The sequence below is a fragment of the Eptesicus fuscus genome, chromosome 4 (genome assembly GCF_027574615.1).
Source record: "Eptesicus fuscus isolate TK198812 chromosome 4, DD_ASM_mEF_20220401, whole genome shotgun sequence".
Classification (NCBI taxonomy): Eukaryota; Metazoa; Chordata; class Mammalia; order Chiroptera; family Vespertilionidae; genus Eptesicus; species Eptesicus fuscus.
Genome location: NC_072476.1, coordinates 71,572,035 through 71,584,791, shown reverse-complemented (window position 1 = coordinate 71,584,791; position 12,757 = coordinate 71,572,035). Strand labels below are relative to the sequence as shown.

At 42.1% G+C, this 12,757-nt stretch overlaps 1 protein-coding gene across 1 annotated transcript in view; it reads right to left on the bottom strand.

The window, feature by feature from the left end:
- Positions 1-477: 477 nt before the first annotated feature.
- The window catches only part of TBCA (tubulin folding cofactor A), a 69,207-nt gene continuing 56,927 nt past the window's right edge, over positions 478-12,757 (bottom strand). Inside the window, exons 3-4 of the mRNA XM_008161964.3 lie at positions 3,085-3,171; positions 478-1,042 (exon numbers count right to left, since the gene is read on the bottom strand). Of these exons, the coding sequence (XP_008160186.3) occupies positions 962-1,042; positions 3,085-3,171 (168 nt within the window). The 3' untranslated portion in view covers positions 478-961. The remainder of the gene's footprint in view (positions 1,043-3,084; positions 3,172-12,757) is intronic.

Sequence of the window (12,757 nt, the reverse complement as noted above, 5' to 3'; positions counted from 1 at the left end):
TAATCCAGGTTTAGCTATGGCCAGTGTATTTTGGACCTGGCTCCTATCTTCCCAACTCTGTGTTCAGTGATGTCACGTTAGTAGCTTAAAATCAGTCACATGGTGGAATTTATACTACAAAAATCAGCAAAAGCTACAACTGAGAGTTTCCTCTCCCACCTCGAAGAGCCATTAAACATTTCCCAGAAAACCAATGGGCAATAATTATTATTCCTTTAAAATACAATTCAATTCTTTATTGTTCATAGGAATCTTATTTGAATGGTTGGTGTTTTCTGTGTAAATTTGTCTTTCTGGAAGAAATTTAAATGTTTCCTGTTAGTTTATAATAATGAAACTGTTAGGCTTTGAAGGCATAAATATGTGAGGCCTCATCCATAGAGAGGTTCTTTCTTTTCTTATTAGGGAGATATACCCTATTCAGAATAAACTGTTAAAATTTAGATTTTTATGTGGAAGAAAATCAAGACTCAATACTGATGTTAGTTCATGCATTTATTCACCAAATATGTATTATTTATTTTTCAAATATGTATTATTTTTACTTCTTTTCCCTATGCCAGGCATTGTTATTATAGGTACAACAGTGAATAAAAATAATAAAATTCCAAAAAAATCTTTTTTTGGATTTTTGTCTAAAAAAATAAAATGGTACCGATACCTGTTTTTAACTCAAGCCACGCTTATGAACCAACCGAACAGATTTTAATTGTGTCAAAAAAGTCTGTGATTTAATAATGAAAGGTTAATTAAAATATTTTGTAAAAAAGTATAAAATAAACAATTTTATTAGACGAATTCATTTATTTGACACATTAAATTAGGCAAAGAAAAATATAAGCAACTGCATAAAAAGAATCACATTCTCATCCTACTTGAACACACAGCAGTGGTCAAAACTAATTAATTGTGGAATGAATCCCAGGATTAATTGCAAAAAAGCACCCTGTACAAAAAAGCTTCAGACCTCTAACTTCACTGAATCCAGAACTAAACGTGCTTCTTTATATTCCTCAGCTTCTTCCAATTCTTTTTCATTCTCCTGAAATGAAATATAATGAAAGGAAGTTTATCTTTTTAAAACTTTAGTACTTTGTTTTTACTCAAATATTACAAACCATCAATGTAAACAGCTCAAAAATTAAAAGAAAAAGGATCCCAAGCTTTTCTTACAGGTAACAATGGAAATAGGTTTGGTTTGGTCTCACTGTGTATTCTCATATTATAAGTGAAAAACATGTAAAGCTATTGACATTAAGTGAATAAAAATTTAAGAAAAATTTTAAAAATTTTATTTTTACTTTGTTAACACATCACAATACAAAAGGGATTATTATTAGTCATGGACTAAAAGTTAAAAATGATGATTTATTAACGTGTTACATATACAATAAAATTTAAAACAAAATAACCCTTCAACTAACTATTCACAGTGACAAAGACTAATGGTGTCACACCAGAGTTAAGTACAATCTTTGAATTAGAAAACTGAAATGCCTGCTTATTAATGAGCATTATATACCCTACTACAAGGAAACAAAATACTAACATCTTTCCTTTTCTGATATATAAAGCCTAAAATTTTCCTTGATACTTTATACAGAAAACCTTTACTGGTAAAAAATAAATGAAATAATATTACATAAGTTATTATGCTTAGGAAATTTTGCTTGGTTTTTAATAAATAAATAAAGCTATGGTCAGTAATTCATGTCAGGTCAATAAAAGATGGAGCTATACAAGTTACAGAGCAGAGGGAGTAAAGTGTGTGTTTATTTAATATAAAACAAAGCAAAAGGAGTAAAAATTTCTTAATTCAGACTACTAGTATAGCACAGAATTCCTTAAACCTCTATATTATATCTAAACATGTCTTTGTTCTCTCTCAGTAAATATAAGCTCTTTGAGGGTAGAGATATTGTTGAATATATCCACAAATACATCTTCCAAGGACAAAACTTTTTTTTTTCCAAGCATTTTCTATTACTTTCTCAGCTACTAGATTCATGAGAGAAAAAAGTCATTTAAATTGTTAGGAAATACAGATGGTGCTTCTGTCTCTGGGTATATTTTAATAGAGTAATTATTTCCTGCTTTCATCTACTTTTATTTCAAAATCTTAGCTTCATTTTTGGCTGTTAAGGAAAGTTATCCTGCCTTTAAAGGGTTCCTACAGGTAAATATGCCCTATGTCAAAATTAAAGTAAAATGTGAACATTTCTCTCTCTCTTTTTCTACAGATTTAGTCCTAATACTATTTGGTGAGAAAACAAATCTCATTTTTTCAAAGAATACATATGATCATCCTGAAAAAGCCTCACATAATTTTTGTTATTCAGAGAACAACTATGAGTCAAGAGACAGCTGTGTAGCTAGTAATTAATATTAGCTCAAGAAATATAAATATAAAATGAGATTAGTAAATGTTAGAATTCATCAAATTATCATCAAACAATAGTAACAACTGGCTTGTATGCAGTATTATACTTTAATCTCTGTTAGGAAGGAAATAAGATGACTTAATTATTCATAGAATTGTTTATAAAATGACTCTGCCACTGTATCACAAGACATTTATAAAGCAAGTTTAATAGTGTTATCCACCTCCAAGTTAGTATGAGAGGACTGCCTGTATTATAGGTTTTTTTTCCCACTTAAATTAATTAAGGTTTCAATCTGAAAGAATTCCAGATCCTTTTTATTATGGTCCAAATTCATTTGAAACATTTGGATCTTCTAAAATTTCAAACAATGTTTAAAAAAAGATATTCATGTATCAAAACCAAATAATTCAAGATGCTGGGGTACATTATTAGTACCATGAATACCTAACATGTTAAGTCAAATATATTTATTTAAGTTTAAATAAGCAGAATAAACATACTATACATAGTACTTTTACTGGAGGCATAACTTAAACACAATTTACACTCCATTAATTATTTTAAAATATACTGGTACACAGGGTAAGTGAACAAAATATGTCACCAGCTAGTTTTCAGTGTAAAAATATTTAACATTTTGGCCTTTTATATATTAGGCTGAAAAAAAATTTAAACAAAAGACAGAGAAGTCTTTACTTACTAATATCTGCAGAAGATCAGTATATGCAGCTTCCAACCTGCGCTGGCAATCTGGGATCATCATCCGGGACTCTTGCAGGATCTCTGCCTATAATAAGAATATCTGTGAGACATGCAGAAATAATAAAACGTATGTGTTTAGCTAACACCTCTGTAAATGTCTAAAGTGATTTAGAGAAATCAGAAAAAAATTATGGATATGTAAAACAGTTTAATATTTTAATTTAAATTGTGTTTATTAGAAGTTAGAATGACTATCATACTGTAAAATATATAAATACAAGTTATAGATCTAAACCTTTTTGGTAATCACCTTTTTGTGCTAAGTGAAAATTAACTAGAAAAGCTTTCCACAGAACATTTATTTTAAAAGGCTATTTAAAATAGACTATTTCTCCTGCTGTCATGAAGCACCTTTATCCGAAATGGGATCAGCTGGTTATATAAATATCTCCTGCATCTTTTGAGTAATAAAGAAAAACAGTGCTCAGATAATATCACATGGAGATAATTACTGCATGAAAAAAGTTATTGAGTTATTGATCACATTGTGTGCACACTGCAGGAGGTTCTCACTGAAAGACAGAGGTAAAGAAAAATGAAAAGCAAAGACCAGCAGGTTCATATTTTTGATGCTTATCATGCATAAAAAGTTATTACTTATCCTTGTGCTTCATTTTAGGAGACAGATTATTCTCCCCATGTAGTTTGAGCCAAATTACTAACCTGGCAACCCTTTGAATCTGAACTTCTGCCTATTCCTCCTGAAGATAGACACTACAGAATTAAACACAGGAATATTTATCCCAGCAGATATTTCTGGACTTCAAATCATTCAAATCTGGACGGTAACATATAAAATCATAAAAACAAAACCCAAATCAATGACTGGGAAACCTAATCAATAAGAGGGTAAATAAGTTAGTTTCAGATGTTGGACCTCAAATAAGTCTTTTACCTAAGGTGGGGAAGAAACTACATTTCCTTAAACTATTCTCAGAAAGAGACACAGATCTTTTAAGTATTTATTTCCAAAAATTCATGTTTGGCCCTGGCTGGTGTTTCTCAGTGGTTAGAGCAGTGGTTCTCAACCTTTCTAATGCCGCGATCCTTTAATACAGCTCCTCATGTTGTGGTGACCCCCAACCATAAAATTATTTTTGCTGCTACTTCGTAACTGTAATTTTGCTACTGTTAATGAATCGTAATGTAAATATCTGTGTTTTCCGATGGTCTTAGGCTCTACAGCAGCGGTTCTCAACCTGTTAAGACCATCAGAAAACACAGATATTTACATTACGATCGAAAATTTATGGTTGGGGGTCACCACAACATGAGGAACTGTATTAAAGGGTCGTGGCATTAGAAAGGTTGAGAACCACTGGGTTAGAGCATTGGCTGGCACACCGAAGGGTCATGGGTTCTATTTTGGTCAAGCCGATGTACCTAGGTTGCAGGTTTGATCCTCAGCCCCAGTCGGAGCATGAAGGAGGCAACCAATCCATGTCTCTCTCTCACATCAATGGTTCTCTCTCTCCACCTCTCTCCCTCCCACTCTCTCTAAAAATCAATGGAAAAATATCTGTGGATAAGAATTAATAACAACAAAAAAGGACAAAAACTCATGTTTGATCGAATAACTTTGGTTTAATGCGTACAAAATCTGAACTTTTACTAAGAAGCTTTATTACCTAGCTCATCCTACCTTATAATAGAGAAACATGCAAATTGACCGCACTTCCGCTATGCCCACAGCCAATCAGAGCGAACAAGATGGTGGTTAATTTGCATATGCAGGCGCTGAGCGGCCTGGGTCCAGGAAACATCCTCCAGACCCAGGCCACTCCTAGCCTGTAGGCCTGTGCTTAGGTCCTGAGAGGCAGGGGTCCCAGAGCGCCCCCTGGCCACTCAGAGCCTATGGGTGTAGGCGCCAAGCAACCTGGCGGGCACTATAGCGACGCGGGGATGTTCCGCCCCGCCCCAGCGGCTTGCAAAGGCTCCTGCACAAAGCGGCGGTTTGGGGCCACGCCCCCAGCCAGGCGCCCAGGACTGGGGGCTGCCTCTGGCCTCTGGGGTGTGCCAAGACCTTGGCGGCCACTGCTGTGTGCTGCTGGGGGTCCCTGCAAGCCCCCAGCTTGAGCGCCTGGCTGGGGGCGTGGCTCCAAACTGCTGCTTTGTACAGGAGCCTTTGCAAGTGGTTTGGGGCCACGCCCCCAGTCAGGCGCCCAGGACCAGGGGCTGCCGCTGGCCTCTGGGCTGTGCCGAGACCCTGGCGGCCACTGCTGTGTGCTGCCCGGGGTCCCTGCAAGCCCCAAGCCTGAGGCCCATGGTCAAGGTTGGCTGCTGGCCTCCCCAAGCCTCTTGCAAAGGCTCCTGCACAAAGCGGCGGTTTGAGTCCACGCCCCCAGCCAGGCGCCCAGGACCAGGGGCTGCTGCTGGCCTCCTGGGTTTGCCGAGACCCTGGCGGCCACCGCTGCGTGCTGCCCAGGGTCCCTGCAAGCCTCGAGCCTGGGGCCCATGGTGGGGCTGGCTGCTGGCCTTGGGGCATTTGGAGACGGGGATGTTCCCATCCCGCCCCAGAGGCTTTCCAAGCTCCAGCACCAAGTGGCAGATTGTGTCCATGCCCCAAGCCTAGCACCCTCCACAGGGGGATGGCTGCTGGCCTCTGGGGTGTGTGGAGACCCTGGCAGCCATCACCAGGTGGCAGGGACACGCCCCTAGCCCAGTGGACACAACCTAGGGGCTGCATGAGCTGCAGAGGATACACCTTTTTTAAAAATTTTTTTGATTTTTTTTTTTTTTTACAGAGAAGAGGGGAGAGGGATAGACGGTTGGAAATATCAATGAGAGAGAAACATCGATTAGCTGCCTCCTGCACACTCCCCACTGGAGATGTGCCTCCAACCAAGGTATATGCCCTTAATAGGAATCAAACCTGGGACCCTTCAGTCTGCAGGCCCACGGTCTATCCGCTGAGCCAAACTATTTTGAGAGTAAATGCCTTTTCTGACAACTCATTGGCTAAGCTCCCTGTAGGCCACCAATTGCAGTGTTCTTGGTAATTTGGGTTATAAGAATCCAAGAAGGTAATCTAGGGTTTTTCCACCACACTCTTGAAGGAAAAAATGAAGGTCCCTTGAGGGGTCCCAGATTGGAGAGACTGCAGGCTGGGCTGAGGGACAACACCCCCCACTACCCCCCCTCCCCACCGTGCACGAATTTCGTGCACCGGGCCTCTAGTAGAAAATAAAAAAGACAATTTAATGGTACTCATACTATATTTAACAGAAACTTTAAGAAGTCCCAGTACCTTCCTTCCTTTCCCCAACCAACAGTTCTTTCATAGCTCACACTGTAAAAAAAATTCAGAATTATAATATACGCAGATGCTCTGTCCACATTTTCTCAGAGAAAATTTACTGCTTAACTTGTAATTCTTTTACTAATAAGGCACAGGTTAAAAATTTCAAATGCAGAATCGTTACTTTACTTCACAACTAAGCATAATATGCTTAGATATTTAATTGCTGTCACTAAATTATTTTTATCTGGTTAGTTTGAATACATGTGAAAAAAAATCAGTGGCCGGCACATTTCATTAGGTAAGCCATTCATATTTCCTCCTCTATGGACTTCCCTTGAGAATAGTTTATAGAAATTAAACAAGATGACACAAATAGAATTAGGTCAAACATATGATAAGCCAAAATGTATACTTGTAAACTTTTTAAAAGCTTTAGTAAGTTGTCACTGAAATAAACTTTAAACAATGCTATCCAAAATAACTTCTACTCATTATTATTTTATCCATTCTTACAGAGCAAGAATCATCGAACAGTTTATGAAAATGGGAGTCTGACCTACGTGAGGACAAAGTTCAGTCTTTCCTGTACACCAGCTCCAATTCATTCATTAAGCAGCCTATATAGCTGTAGAACACCAGGTACAGTGGATACAAAGATGAAAAAGAGAAGGTCTCCATTTTCCAATCCAGGATAGGAGCATAAACACGAAAACAAACATTTGACATTGCTTCTATAAGAACATGCCACAGGGAGCCAAAGGCTTCCAGTAAAGTGATGACAATGATTTGGAGTCTATAAACCACATTTCTAGCAAGGCCATAAATCATATACTTTACCTTATAACAATGAATTACAACTGTCAGAAATAATTTTAAAAGACAGTATATAAGGTGTGATTATAAAGTAAAGACACCCTCAAAACACCTTCACTAAGCTAAATGAGTATTACCTTTCAAAGTGTTCCCTTTGGGAGGAAGTCACTCAAATGAATGGCGCCTCTGTTGAAAATATCTGAATAAACTGTCAGTTTATTCTAATGCTGACTATGACAAGATTGGAGTTAAGTCAGGATCTTGACATAGATTGGGAGGTACAAGGAACCCTCAGGGAACACAACAGGATGCAGTCCTACTAAATGTCTTGTTTTTAAAACAAATTACAAATTTTTTGCGGAAGTTATTCAGATAAAATGAAAGTTATGGGAAGCTTAGTAAGGCTCAGATTATAACAATGGATAAACACTGAACTAAAATCTGATCAATTTCTTTTAAAATCAAACATATATAAATTGGAAAAAGAAAGCCCTAATCAGCAGATCTTTTTTTGTTTTCCAGAAAGAAGTGTTCTATGAAACAATCTGGCTAAGGTTAAGTTCTTTTGCTACTACTTGATTGGGATAAGGTTTCTAGCTTCTTTAATGATCCAGATCACTCACCCAGGGTTGGCTATACCTATGATAATCTATAGACACTTTAATATTGCATACTGGCTGCTTCTGGAACCAATGGTAACTGCACTAAGTTCGCCAAACTGAACTGTAAATAAGTGAAGAGATTACTGAACAATGGTTAAGTCTTTCCTTTTATATGGTGGTGAAATGGTAATCTATCTATCTATCTATCTATCTATCTATCTATCTATCTATCTATCTATCTATAAAACCCTAATATGCAAATAGACCGAACAGAGGAACAACCAAACAACTGGTAGCTATGATGTGCGCTGACCACCAGGGAGTGCCGGCCGTGGTGGGATGGTGGAGCAGGTGAGCAGGGGCGCCAGACCAAAGTGGGGATCCAGTCACTGTCATCGGGGCGAGCCTCTGGTGTTTACTGAAAATTCTTTGCTCCCGTGCCCCGGTCCTGCCTGGTGCTCATACCTGCTGCTGGCGCTGGCCCCCTTGTACCCCCTTGCACCTGCTGCTGAGCGCTGGCCCCGATCGCTCAGCACCATCAGCAGGTGTGAGCGGTGGCTGCCAGCCCTGATCGCCCTTCAGGGCTTCTCCACCTCCCCCTGCTCCTGAGGGGCAATCAGGGCCAACAACCATTGCTCGCACACACTGACGGCGCTGGAGCCGAAGCTCGCACCCGCAGCCGGGGCTGGAGGTGCCACTAGCACCCGCTGCTGGCCCTGACTGCCCCTGAGGGCTTCGTCACCTCCTCCTGCTCCTGAGGGGCGATTGGGGTAGCAGCCACCGCTCGCACCCGCTGACAGCGCCGGCCCTGCTCGCACCTGCTGCTCGCGCTGGACCCAACTGTTCTGAGCCATCAGTGGGTGCGAGTGGGGCCAGTGGTGGGAACGGGGCTGCTGGCAGACAGGGGATCAGGGGCTGGGAGGGGGGGCTGGGAGGGCAAGGAGGATGGGCGGAGACCCAACCCTGTGCCTACCGCAGCCTCGTGGCCCATAGTTCCTTTCAAGGTGCACAAATTCGTGCACTGGGCCCCTAGTGTACTAATAAACATGTCAAGAAATCCATCTGACAACAAAAGAAAGAAAATGGCAACTATGTGAGATGATGTATTTGTTAAGTAGCTTGAATGTGGTGAATATTTCACAATGTATATGTATATCAAATAATCAGGCTGCCCACCTTAAATATATACAATTTTAATCAGTTAACTATCCTATCTAATAAAAGAGTACTATACAAATTGACTGTCACTCCAAAGCACAAGATGGCTGCCCCAATGTGGACACAAGATGGCCACAACAAGATGGCCAGCAGGGGAGGCAGTTAGGGGTGACCAGGCCTGCAGGGGAGGGCAGTTGGGGGGGACCGGGCTGGCAGGGGAGGGCTGTTGGGGGGGAATCACGCCGGCAGGGGAGGGCAGTTGGGGAGGACCAGGCCGGGAGGGGAGGGCAGTTAGGGGGGAATCAGGCCTGCAGGGGAGGCAGTTGGGAGTAACCAGGGGAGGGCAGTTGGGGGGAACCAGGCCTGCATGGAAGGGCAGTTGGGGGGGACCGGGCCTGCAGGGGAGGGCAGTTGGGGGTGACCGGGCCTGCAGGGGAGGGCAGTTGGGGGTGACCGGGCCAGCAGGGGAGGGCAGTTAGGGGCAACCAGGCTGGCAGGGGAGGGCAGTTAGGGGCAATCGGGCCAGCAGGGGAGCAGTTAGGCATCAATCAGGCTGGCAGGGGAATGGTTAGGGGGTGATCAGGCTGACAGGCAGAAGTGGTTAGGGACAATTAGGCAGGCAGGCAGGCGAGCGGTTGGGAGCCAGCAATCCTGGATTGTGAGGGGGATGTCTGACTGCCCTCAAGGTGTCCCAGATTGGAGAGGGTGCAGGCTGGGCAGAGGGACACCCCTGCTCCCGCCCCCCCCCCCCCCCCCGTGCACGAATTGAGTGCACCGGGCCTCTAGTACTCCAATAAAGTCGATGGGAAATGATATAAAGATACGCTAACTGGAAAAGAAGTCAGAGACATTTAAAAGTGAGAGAGATTTTATACAAGGGAGGTTCTCTGTTGGTGAGATGGAGGGGGCCAGGATCCAAGAGCCAACTCTAGAAACTGAGAGCAGTCCCTGACTGACAGTTAACTAGACAATGAGGACCACAGTTCTACAATCACAAGGAACTGAATTCTACCAATAACCACAGAGCTCTGAGACCCAGACCACTATGGCACCTCTGACTGACATCTTGATTTTGCCGAATGAGACCCTGAGCAGAAAATCCAGTTATACTGTGTCCAGACTTTCAACTACATAGTGTGCAATAATAAATTTGTGATGTTTTATGGGGAAAAAACACACAAAGATACTCTTGACTGAAAAACAGATGGAGAGAGAACCAAGATGGCAGCATAGGTAAACACCTATACTTGCTGCCTCTCACAACCACATCAAAATTACAACTAAAAGACAAAACAACTATCATCCAGAATCGCAGGAAAGCTGGCTGAGTAGAAGTTCTACAACTAGAGGTAAAGAAGAAAGCGCATCGAGACTGGTAGGAGGTGCGGAGGCACAAAACGGGCTGGCACCCGGGTGTGCTGCTTTTTTAATCGGGAGGGAGATACAAGCTCCCACTTGCTCTGAACTCCAGTTCCGGGAAAGACTCTGGGGGACCCAGACACATACAGGGAGAAACTGGACTGTCTGGCATCAGGACAGGAATGGGAGGGCAGCTTTCTTTCAGACGGAGGTGCTCGCAGCGGTCATTTTTCCGGCGCTGGGACTTCTCTGGTGCAGGGCTGACTGGCAGCTATTGCTGTTTGCTCTGCCCAGGAGATTACCTGAGACCCCACACCACCCAATTTACAACCCCACCCAAGCTGTGTGCAGAGGCTTTTGCACATTAATGGCTTGTCCTTTCTTAGCCTAAAACCTGTCAAACAGGCAGCAGCAGCAGCAGCCTGCCTTGCTACACAGCTGGGCCTTATCTGGGCATTTTCAAACCTAATACAAAGAGGAGGAATCTGTAGTTCTCTCTGTAGCTCCTGCTGGGCGGCCCCAGGCAGTGGCTGACTTTGCACCTCCTTGGAGATCCAAGAGCCAGTGTTCCCAGTGGTCAGTGTGAGACCATACCAGATTACAACTCTTCACATCCATAAGTGACACACTCAAGGGGCAGACTCAGTGAGCACCAAAGCCCACTGAAGCAAGTCCTGCCCCATAAGGATGTCTCCTGCACAGTAGTTCTTCCATTGTAGATACAGCTGGTCCTCACAGCCAATTGGCCTGGAGGTCAATTCCTCCCAGTGATAGCAATAGCAATCAAGGCTTAACTACAACAAGACTGTGCACACAGCCCACAAAGGGGTGTACCAAGAGTGTCCACCTCAGGTGACTGGGGAAGCTGAGCCACTGGGCCCTATAGGGCACCTACCACACAAGGCCACTCTATCAACTCAAGGAGACTTAGCAGCTACCCAATACATAGAAACAAACACAGGGAAGCAGCCAAAATGCGGAGACAAAGAAAGATGTCACAAATGAAAGAAATGGATGAAAGCAAAATACTGGATATAGAGTTCAAAACCACAGTTATAAGGTTACTCAAGAATCTTCTAGAAACCTCCGAGGAACTTAGTGAGACCTTCAAGGAACTTAGTGAGAATGCCAAAAAAATGGAAAAGGACCAGTCAGAAATTAAGCATACACTGACTAAAATAAAGAATAATATACAGAGATTCAACAGCAGACTAGAAGATCCCAAGAATCAAGTCGAAGAGTTGAAGTACGAGGAAGCAAAAAACACCCAACCGGAAAAGCAAAAAGAAAAAAGAATCCAAAAATATGAAGATAAGTGTAAGGAGCCTCTGGAACAACTTCAACATCTGAATTATGAGGGTTCCAGAAGAAGAGAGAGAACAAGATATTAAAAACTCACTTGAAGAAATAATGACAGAAAACTTCCCCCACCTGGTGAAAGAAATAGACTTACAAGTCCAGGAAGCACAGAAAACCCCAAACAAGAAGAATCCAAAGAGGACCACACCAAGACACATCATAATTAAAATGCCAAGGGGAAAAGACAAAGAGAGAATCTTAACCCTACCAGACCGCTGTACCGATTTTTCAGTAATTTCTGAATCTGCCACTATACCGCTGTACCTAATTTTTGGTACTTTGCCTAGTACGTGAAAAAAATGTGTCACAAACTAAAAATAACCAGCCAATCGTGGTCAAACCTCATGGTTAGCCATTGCAAATGGCTGCCCCCATGTGTTTGAATTGCTCAGGAGCCCAGGTATAGGGACAGTTAGGTTCAGGGCCTCAGGTCTGGTAGGGTTAAAAGCAGCAATAGAAAAACAGTTACCTACAAGGGAGTGCCCATATGATTGTCAGCTGATTTCTCAACAAAAACTATGCAGGTCAGAAGGGAGTGGCAAGAAATATTCTAAGTGATGAATAGCAAGAACCTACAACCACAATTACTCTACCCAGCAAAGCTATCATTTAGAATTGAAGGTCAGATAAAGAGCTTCACAGACAAGAAAAAGCTAAAAGAGTTCACCACCAAATCAGTATTATATGAAATGCTGACGGGTATTCTTTAAGAAGAGGAAAAGAAGAAAAAGGTAAAGATAAAAAATTATGAACAACAAAGTGACAACAAATACATATCTATCAACAAGTGAATCTAAAAATCAAATGAATAAAAAAATCTGATGAACAGAACAAACTGGTGAATGTAATACAATCAGGGGCATAGAAAGGGAGCGGACTGACAATTCTCGGGGGGAAGGGGGTGTGGGGAGTGCGGGAAGAGATTAGACAAAAATCGTACACCTATGGACGAGGACAGTGGGGGCGGGGGGAGAGGGCCTGGGGTCGGGGCAAACCAGGTGGAGGGGAGGAAAAAGAGGAACATCTGTAATAATCTGAATAAAGATTAAAAAAAAACAAACAGATGGAGAATCAGAGTC